We start from the raw sequence: 10,454 nt of genomic DNA on the forward strand, positions 1-10,454 counted from the left end.
TCAGCGGCTGCGACCGCCGCGCCTCACTCTTACTCCGGCCGTCTGCTGAGCCTGTCAACATTCCGAACTGTGCGAGGGCAGGAAACGATCTCCACAACTTGCAACTCCTGAGCGTTGCCACCCTCATCCGCGGTGTACCACATCGCCACGTTACGCTGCCCCCCCAACGGCCAGTCTGCAGCAGCAACGCACTAGGCTGGCATTCCCGGTGCGTCGGGTTGGAGAGACACACGGTTCCTTGGGAAAACGAATCGCGACCGCTGGTCCCTGACACAGCTCGGCCCTCGGTTCCCCATAGGTCCGTACCTTCTGCTTGGAGAGATAGACGAAGACAGTCGACAGTGGCATTTTCACACCTTCCGCACGTGGCTCCTCAGGGCACACGGCGGGCTAACGGTAGTGACGCATACCGACTGATGTTGCACGACATAGCCTGCGTCCCGCAACACAAGCAGAGGTGTCACTGCCTTCTAAACAGATCAGTGGTTGATCGCTTGGGTGCCGCCTTCGCTCCACTGGCCGCGAGTGGCTATTCCAAATGAAATTGCAGACTCGAAAGCAAGCCAGACAAGTGCCACGCTGAGGTCTTGGACCAGGGCTGAAGACCATTTCGAGCAAGACCGCGCTATCTGCGGACCCCTTACCAAACGGTGCCGGCGCCCTGGAGCTCTCCTCACTCTCTGGACAGGAAACCCGATGCTACGCTTGTCAACACAGCAAAGGAGGTACAGCGGAGGCAGCTGACCGGCCACGTTACATTACGGTCCACGAGGACATGATTATCACACGAGCAGCACTCCTGAGTCGGACTCGCTCGTAATAGAGTCTACTCTGTGGCAGAAGGGTTCCCCCGCTAGCTTGGGTGCCCGATGTCTTCCACAAGGCCCCACGGCCAGAACGCCCGAGCCCGCTGACGGGCGGAGCAACAGGCAGCTTGCTGTTTACCACTTTCTGGGTTACTTCAGGAGCTGTAGTGGACTCTAAGCACGCTTTCGTGCAGCTAGGAGCCGGATTTGTAAGCTTGAATGGACGGAACCCCGGGCTGCGCCGAGTCGAAGACCAGCGATTGCAGAGCTGCACGAGCGAAACACGTCTGTAAGCATGGAAGCGACTTGATTTGGGGGGCATAAGAGCTGCTGAATGCGGTCGATTGACAACGTGCAACAGCCTACGCGAGATGTGCAGCGTCCGTACGCGCGAGGTGAGGACAAGAGAAGGGGGCGGGACTGCGACGTAGTGAAGCTTAGCTCGTGTTCGCTACGTGAAGACAGCCACTGACGTGACTGGAAACGGGCACACAACGCAGAGTGCCAGCAAGGACCCGTGCAACAGAGTACGTCAATGCAGCTCTGCTGACGCTGTCACCAGTTCTGGGAATGGTGGACGTCACACGACGACCGGGCGACCTTGACCGTCTCTCCGATGAGGAGCGTACTGCAGGCTGCCGAGAAGCTCTGTCGTACACGCGGGAAGCCGGACGCTTTGGGTTTGCTCTACGGGTCTAACTGGTGTTACCCAAGGCTGACCATGGGAAGCACACGGTGGTAACGGAAGGGTACCAAAGTAAGAGGCTTGAGACGGTGGCTGATACCCAGTTCAGGAAACATTACAGCAGAGTGGAAGGCATCTCACAAAAGCACTGTGTATAGCCGGAAAAAACCTGGTTCGAGATGTCCGCGATCGCCTATCTCGGCGAAGGCTATTTCAGGAGGAGAGTTGCGACACCGAATCATCGAGAGAAAGGTACCGGTGGTCGGCGAAACTAGAAGTCACACGAAGAAAAAGAGTCGAGCTGCCTCGGGTGCAGCTGCCAAAAAAGAACGCCCGTGGCCCACAGTGTCATCAGCAACACCGAAAGGAGCGAGTCTATTTTTCCTGAAATGGCAACAGGCCCTAGCGCGGTACCGCAGTCCCGCGCCAGGGCCTAGTGACTGCCTCGTAACTCTTTTCTCACCAGCCGCTTCGCGTCCCTTGCGGTCTTGCCTAGCCGCTTCACAGCAGATTGCAGTTTCTCGACAAAGACGAGAACTGTCGAGCTCGGTCAACATACTACAGAAAAAGAACAAGAAAGCATATTTCATCTTTATGTAGTGACAGTGGGCTTCGCAGGAAAAACTGTTGTCGTCAGAGACTGCGAGCGCCGTTCTCCAGTCGTCTCAAGAAAACTATACGCAAGTCGTTCCACATCCGCCCTGGCCCCAAGTTTAGTGTCCGCGAACAAAAAAAGGAGTTTCGCTCCGGTCAGCGGAGTCAGGAGACGACTGGCGACATGACCCCCGCACCCTGTTGTCTCTTGGCTTGGCTTGCCTCGGGGTGCTCGATTTGTAGAGAGTGTCCAAGTTGACGCCAGTGGTACGGTCGTACAAACGGAAAACTCTCACGAGTTCATCACTCGGTTCTGGCTACCTGCACGACATTGATACACAGGCGACTAGACCAGCTTGCGCAACCTGTTCCCACCTTCGCGTGAACAAAGGAAAGCAAGTAGTGGATGTGCGCGACCGCCTTCTCTCGTCGCGGCAGTTGCAATCTACTACTATCCGACCAAGGTTCCGAGAGCATCCGAGAAGCTTACCGGTTGCGCAATCGGATTGATTGTGTTCCCGGCACCCAAACCGCAGCACTTCAGCCTAGACTCTGAAACCCTTGGGCTTCCCTACTCAGGAAGTCACAAACTACACCGCTCTTCATCCTCATTTGAGACTGTCCACTAAGAGACCGAGATACAGAGTTCATAGGTCCTATCTACGCCAGAGCGAGTTTGTGTACACAGTCCGAGATCTGCCTCCGGTCCTTCACTTATCTCAGATGGGGGACCACACTGCCTCTGAGTTACCCCCTCCAACGACCGCCAGCTCACTGAGGCACGAGCCTTTCCATACCCTGAACTGCGCACCCGCGGAGGTGCATGCAGGGAAGGTTACCCACTCCCAAGATCGAGGCTGTGTTACTTGGCGTGGGGAGACGGACCGGCAGAATAATCTTGCTATGCAGCTAGCTCCGGGACGGCTTGTACTCCCCCGGTAACGAGGCCAAGAAAAACTGCATCCAGTCCCCTGTTAGACTAACCTGAAGTTCAACTGGCATTACAAGGATCAACGCTATGTCCACTAGGGTTTTCATTGATTAGTGAACAGCTGAGGAAGCAGTACCGGTTCTCAGCTTTCAAAACCATCTCCATCAAGTCGTCCGATTTCCAGGAGCGGGCCTGAGAGCAGCTGCTTGAGAAACACGATCTGATCTGCCTGAACATAACAGGAGAGGCGGACTCGATTCTGTCCGAGTTTCTTCAGGAGGCCTATCCTTGCCAGAAAAAGAAGACACTCGCGCGACTCTTTGCAGGTATAGGCAGGAGTGCTCATGACACTGCCTTGCAACGACCGTTTGTCTACTCAGAGAACAAGTATGTTGTCTTTACCTCTGAGCGGAGCCTTCGCCACTGCCAGAAGTCGACGGAGAGGTAGTGATATCCTAGTTGCTTGAGATGCCTGCAAGAAACGTGCACGCCCCGCACAAAGGTTCAGGTCTTCACGAGGTGGTCCCGAAATCGGCTTACCTCGTCACCCGTGGAGCGGATGAGACAGAACGCGGACGAGTCAGTGCTCTATGGAGATCCGAATTTATTGTCTGCATGCACGGCCGACCGCCCCACTCACACAAGCGTCCTGAGCAGTTTACCACGCGAGGAAGTCATAACCTATACAACCGTCTCTCCTGCAAACCTTCGGCGAGATCAAACTGAAACCCACAGAAGACGCTGACACTCCTGGATAAAATCAGCTTTTGAATCGAGGAACTAACCCTCCTTTCAACAACACTGGGCTGCCCAAGAGGTAGAGTGTTCGGCATATGAATCTCCGGTTTGCTTAGCAGCGCTGTTGTTTGCAGTGCGCCAGGAATTTCTATCACAACACTCCGACCGCTAATTGCTAACGAAGGTACAATGACACTGCATTCCCGCGACGGTATGCGGGCTGTACTTGCCCGCCAACAGCTAACAGACTTCTTACCTGGCTTTCATGACGTGCCGCGTCTGATACGCTGGCGAGTCCAGCTCCAAACAAATCTTAGTCTCTTCATCAACAAACTGCACCCAGTAAGGCCCCACTTGCTGGTTACGCTGAACCTGGAGCTGGAATTTGCCACGCATAGAGTCGAGAAGCAACGTGAGCTCGTTGAGTACACCCTGCTGCTCGCCTCGGGCTGCGTCAGCGCGCACTGCAATAGAGACCATACACTCGCACGATGTATCCTATCAATATCGCTGCTGCTCCTCCAACCTCCGTGACCGGCTGCGTCGTCGCCATCACACAGTACGTCTGAAAATTTGCTTAGTGAGTGCCACCGAGCAACACGCATAGTACCTACGCATCACGCCGTTGCAAAGACTATAGCAGGTGACATTACGCTGCTGCAGCATTGAAGAACTTGGAATTAGTTCTCGCTTCTACAAGAAGAGCTTCTAAGATATATCATACACAATCGCTTCTAGACACACGCGCGCAACAAAAACATGGACATCTGCGAGATGGCGGACCCCGCGGGCACGTCCACAGTGAGCACACCACGGGCGTGTAAGCCCGGCTGGCACTTGAATTTGAGGAGAAAGTCCGAAGCCCCAAATCGAAACCGTTCAGACTGGAACCCCCGCCCCAGAACATGTTCCTTTTTTCCGGGTCATCTCCGAATCTCGTGCTTTAGGCCTAACCCTAGTCCATTCCGTGCTTCGGCGTCCGCGGATAAGGCTGATTGCACCGCCACTAACCGCCATCCCGACTCTGACACACAAAAAGCACCGCGTGCACGGTGCAACTACCGGCCCGTCGAACACCTCTCACAGTCGGCCTGCTCCGTTCTCGTTGCTCGGTGTACTGCTGCCTTTGAGCTCGTCCATAGAGCTACTTTATCGAACAAATCGGAATGTCTCAACCACAGCAGGGCCCAATGCCCAAACTCGTGCACGTCTTTCAGCCTCTTTTGATATTTACAGTGCTTGACAACTGACTGTTACAAGACTTCACTATTATGTGGCAAAAACTCCACTGGCGGGAAAATGGACGTACTTTTCTGGTCAACGGCCGCTCGCCACTGGGGACTAATCTCCACCTCTGTTGGGCCCGCCTTTTCCAGATCCAAGGCATTAATGATCTCTTCCAGTTTGCCAAGCGTAAGCCTGTCACATCCCGCGTCCAGAAAAGAGAGCTACTCAAAATTTCATTCGCGTTCCTCAAGCAGAGTGGGTTCTACAAAGCTGCTGTGCTCAGAGCGTGAACAGCTGTTCCTCGCATGGATATACACACGCGGCGTATCAGAAGGGCACACTCTGTAACTGGACACTCCGACGCCCGATCTAATGAACATTCGCATACACCTTCAATATGATTTTTGCGCTCCCAAGCGATCGTAGGGCGTCGGCTCACCTCGACGCTACAGCGGTGTCTTCGAAGTCAAGAAGGGCAGGCGCGAACCCGTACCCAACCCCCGATAGAGATCCAAACAGCGGGCACCACAGCGAATTTCGCACGACTCGCGAGTGGGGCCACCACTCGGTAAGTGACGAATGCTTACCATGGTGCCGACAGCAACTTGGCAATAGAAAGGGAACTCCACCATTGACCGTCTCGGTTCTTCCGATCGGTGAATACACTTCACAGTCCAAAAAATACCCCGTTAGCTACCGGATACACTTGCATGATAGATCAACTCGGCTGCCCTGGTTCTGCTTCCGCCGTCGCCATACATTGTGAAATTTTCGGGAAGTGCCCGGGTGAAGCATCCTCATCGGACCAGACGGCAATACGCCGAGAAAAGTCCACGGACCGCAAATCATGAAACCTACTTACCGGGACTCAAGTGGCCGAGACTGAAACAGCTTCTCCAGCAGCTCCTTTGTCAAACTGTTTTTGTCTGGACAGAACATCAGTGCAGAAGTAGAGACTCCTCGGATCAGCAGCGTCCGCCGCACTCCCGCAGGAGCAGGCGCGTTCAGGTATCCTCATGCGTTCGGAACATGTGCAGGCTACAGACATTCTAGGCTGCCCTACATACTCAACACTCGAGACGACACTCGGCTGCAACTGCAGTCCCGCGTGCTTGAGTCTCTCGAGTACTGTCCGGACCCTGGAACCACGTGGGAAAGCCCTCGCACACAGCAAGAGCCTCACGAAAAAGGGCCCGCTAAAATGGTCCTTGGCCCGCCACCCTTCCTTTTCCCACGACCCGCATGGCCAAACGCCGATTACGGAACTTTGTGCGACAGCACCTCGAATGTGAGACACTGCTTGGAGAACGCGGTCCAGCACTCGGGCAGCGCACAAGATCTCGACGCCACCAACGTATCGTCCCACCGAATCACAGACGAACGAAGACCTCAAAATTAAGCTACACATACAACACTCCCTGTCTCTGGAACTGAAAAAGAAAAAAAAAGAACATGCATTGCCGGCGTAGCCCGCAGGGCCCGAAAGTCGCTTCTCCTTCCACACCAGACGTTCACCGCATCCGCCCTATTGAAAGCCGAGAGGCCTTCCCGATTCACGTTCTACTTCACCTCTGTTACATAGTGTGTGCGCAGACAACTCTGTGCTCCCGCAGTACGCTTCCCAGCTGCTTAAACAGAACACACGAGTAAGTCGCTGGGGATGTCAACGAATATCGGCTGAGTGCAAAGAGCGCCTTACATACCATACATCTGAAACTGAAGTAAGGCGTGGGCGACGCCGATAGCGTGAGTTCTGGGTAGCATGGCGACATCGTCTTTGGAGACGGCATCGACACAGGTCCGAACGGCTTCGATCCGCGGAAAGTCAAGGACAACAAGCCCGTTCAGAATATTCATCAGGTACTTTGTCGGAAGCCGAGTGACAGTGGGGCTTAGGCGAGCAAGCAACTCTTCCGCATTCTCCAGAGTGAGAAACCGAAGTAATGCCAAGCTTTCGAAGATCGATGCCAGTTGCCGTGGATGAAAGCTGTCCATGTTGTCGAAAACTAACGTGGAGATGCGTCGCAGCAGAAAACCCCGGCTCACCCTACATGGTAAAATTACACAGAGAGAGACACAAGACAGCTGCAACGAACGGGTGGACACCTGCAATACCGGAACGGATTCAGTGTAGTGTGGCAAGTCACCTAGTGCGCGCAGTGGCGCGAACACGGAGACACTCCCGGAAGAGAACGGGACACGACAACAGAACAGCGACAGAACATGTTCATGATCTCACCAGCCAAAAGCGGCTACAGACAAAAACGCCGCGTAATCACGCAGTTCCTTGGCCCGTAGCCGCAGCATTCCTGAAGGAAATCATTGCTCTTTTTCGGCTTACCCTGTGGACGCCATGGCACGGAGAACCGAAACAACATCTGTGCAGGTGAAGCGGTCCACATCATCGGTGAGCTTTTCAAAGATGAGATTCGCCGTGTCCCGGTTTAGAAGCCTCATGCGCTGGAGAGCAGTGTAGAGGGTGCTCAGGTCACCGGGATCCATTTCCGCAAGCACTTTCATAGCCTCAGTGACCAAGAAATCTCCCACAGTATCCGCACACTCGCCGCCGCACCAGGAGAAACTATACGCCAGACACGCAACTTGCTTTGGGGTGAAGGCATTTTCCCTGCGCACCACGACATCCGCGACTCGCCTCGCCAGCTGCACAAACCACAAACGCACTTAGACTGCCCACAGTGCGAAACCCACCCACCGTAACAGGACTCAAGCAGTGGCTCCCAACAAAGGGAGACATCAGAAACAGCTCAAAACCACGGCACTTCCAACCACGACACCACCCCAGCTGACTGACACATCGGACAGCGAAAGCCAGCGACAGCATAGATCAAGCTACTGCACACAAAGAATGGGGCAAAAGACAACGCCATCTACAAGCCGGGACGGTACAAAGCAAAACGTGCTCGAGTCTCTCCTTTGTTTCACTTCGCTTTCGTCTCCACGGAGCACTGCATTTTAGCCACTGTCGACCTCGAGGCCTTCTATTACACGACCAGAAAACAACACCGCACCTCAAACGCTAGCACTCGCCACACGCCCATGGGTTGAAGGAGGACATCTCACTACTCCATCTTCCCTTATCTACGCTTTTCCCCAGAAGGGCCGGGAGTCCGATCTGGTTCCGAGACGGACTGGAAACACGGACACCTATAAAGGACCAGCTTTCACTACGTTGACAGCACCTACTGAAGGACGCACTACCCCCAGACGCCTGTACACCACAACTCCCCCCCAAAAAACTTGGTATCCCTAGGCAACGCATTGCACGGTCCGCGATTCCCAGGGAGACTTCTCGCACCAGCACCTGGATGTCACCGGGAGACGTGAAGGATCCATCACGCGGCCAGCGCGCCCAAACACATTCCGCCCGGCTGAGTGGACTCTGCAGCTGAAGTGGAGAGCTCTGCTAGTGTAAGTATCAGCCTCTCTGTTACGGCCTTTGACCGTGCTGTGGTTTTCTTAGGCAAGAAAGAACGCTGGCAAGGGAACAGCGAGACTCATTGACCCCGCAAACTACACATGCGCTGAAATATCATCCCCTTCATGAAAGAGAGTACGAGTCCATATTTGCTGAACGGTGACGGCGCGGCGACTGCCCGCGACAAACCGGTCTTCGGGGAGCTTCCCCTTTCAGCGTTAACCCAGGACAAAGCCAGCTATACCTCTTTCCAACTAGAGCAGCACTTTCGAGAACCGAGAAACTTAAAATTGCCCTGCTCCCAGGTGGCTGCGCCAACGCACCAGAGACCTGAAAACTTGCCACCTGACCAGGCGGCCTCACATCTTTACCAGTGGGTGTCACTGCTCCAAACCGCTAGCCACCGCTGAAGAGTGTGCCACTGGCAGCCACGCCACCTACTTGCCTACATCTCCAACTATGTACCCACGGGCGACGCACTTGTCTGGGCAGGAATAATAACACACCAGCAGACATTTGCTGGATGCAGGGCCCCACAACACGCTCCTTGCTTGCACGTACCTCCTGAACAGCAGGAACGTGGACATAAAACTGCGAAATGTGGACACCAAGCTCCGCAAGCTGTCGTGCCTCGCAGTCTTCCAACCTGAGAGCGAGAGTGTCGACGAGCCGATGGAACCTTTCGTCTGCGGTAAGAGCTTGCTTCTCGGCGGACGTTGGACAAACCCGTGCTAGGCGTCCCATACAGGTGACTAGCAAGCTTGTTGCTGCACTTTCATTTCCTATGAAAAAGTTGAGAAGATCGACCGGGTCTTTCAGACTTAGCACCGTCGTCACCTGCCCCCTGGATTCGGAGTACATACGCCGCAATTGCCGCTGTGACCACTCCGCAGAAGTTGTTCGCTGCTGACTCCTGGCACGAAATGAACGGCCCGCTGGGTTGCTATGACCTGGAGGCCAGACGGAGTCGTACGGCCCCGTACCCGCGGAGAGAACGCCATAGTTCCTTATCGTCGGCCGTACATCCAGTCGAGCTGTACCCGGTACGCGGTTGCCCCTGTGGTGATCCGACGAGCAACAGCCCGTCCCCGGATTCCTCAGCCCGCTGCCAGCGAGGAGTCTCGAGACAGTGTTGGCGGCGGGACAAAGAAAAAAGCCCCGTCTGCCGAAGCAAACCCTTCTCAACCCTCCATGCCCACAGCGAACTGCGGAGGTGCTATACATCATTCTGAGAGATATCACGCCTCCCCTGACGTATAATGTGAACTTGATCGAATGCCCGACCTGGAGCTCTGAAGCTGTAGCCGAGGAAAATGAAGTTCAGTCGTCCCCACACACGCGTATCGGACGAGAAAAGGCGAGGCCATAGGACGGCGTTTACAGCATGCAGAACTCGATTGTCGCGAGTGGTGAACTCCACCCAGCTACAAAACACGAAATACTCTTTCCGAGGTGCAGAGCAAACATGCTGCTTCAGAGCATAGCACAACACCAGAAGAAGCAGACCGCTGGACGCCCCGCCGTACCACGCGCACGACAGAAGAGAATACCAGAAACTGAAGTGGTCAGCACGACCCCGAGACGCCAGGTGACCTTCTTATGACATTGCCCCGTCCGAGAACAGTGAACCGGCCATACGAAGCGAATCCGGGAAAGATTTACCACGTCGGAAGAGCCATCTGCCATCAGATCAACCATGGAAAGACAGGGCGCAAGGAAAGTCAGGATCAAGCGTCACCCCGAAGATGCAAACAGTGACTGGAGAAGACTATACTTCTACGAAAAAGAAACGACTTCACCCAGGTCCGACTGCAGTTGTTATAGCCCTCCGTGCATGCAAACGCCACTGGTAGGAGGGTCGGCTCAAGAGGGGTGTAAGCCCCGCTAACTTGCAGTTGGGAACGCCGCTGGCGCTATAGGGTGTCCGACTATTTCGCAAGACTCGACTTCCCTACCTTGGTCCATGACCCCTATCAGTGGAAACACGACAGTTCGTAAGAGCAGAGGCGTGCCGCTGATAGGGGTCATGGACCAAGG

General features: G+C 54.8%; 2 protein-coding genes across 2 annotated transcripts; both read right to left on the bottom strand.

Annotated features, from left to right (window-relative positions):
• Positions 1-73: 73 nt before the first annotated feature.
• On the bottom strand, positions 74-772 carry CSUI_009126 (uncharacterized protein). Its single transcript, XM_068069245.1, has one exon. The coding sequence runs from the start codon at positions 607-609 to the stop codon at positions 391-393; it is 219 nt and encodes a 72-aa protein (XP_067918778.1). The 5' UTR covers positions 610-772; the 3' UTR covers positions 74-390.
• A 203-nt stretch (positions 773-975) lies between these two features.
• CSUI_009127 (pb-reticulocyte-binding protein) lies at positions 976-10,379 on the bottom strand. The gene is made up of 10 exons (XM_068069246.1): positions 8,979-10,379; positions 7,323-7,642; positions 6,685-7,028; positions 5,844-5,907; positions 5,064-5,173; positions 4,011-4,218; positions 3,419-3,488; positions 3,070-3,245; positions 1,955-2,406; positions 976-1,074 (listed from the first exon to the last, which is right to left on the bottom strand). The coding sequence occupies exons 1-8, from the start codon at positions 9,642-9,644 to the stop codon at positions 3,159-3,161; spliced, it is 1,869 nt and encodes a 622-aa protein (XP_067918779.1). The 5' UTR covers positions 9,645-10,379; the 3' UTR covers positions 976-1,074; positions 1,955-2,406; positions 3,070-3,158.
• Between the last annotated feature and the right edge of the window lie 75 nt (positions 10,380-10,454).

The sequence above is a fragment of the Cystoisospora suis genome (genome assembly GCF_002600585.1).
Source record: "Cystoisospora suis strain Wien I chromosome Unknown contig_5319, whole genome shotgun sequence".
NCBI classification, from domain to species: Eukaryota; Apicomplexa; class Conoidasida; order Eucoccidiorida; family Sarcocystidae; genus Cystoisospora; species Cystoisospora suis.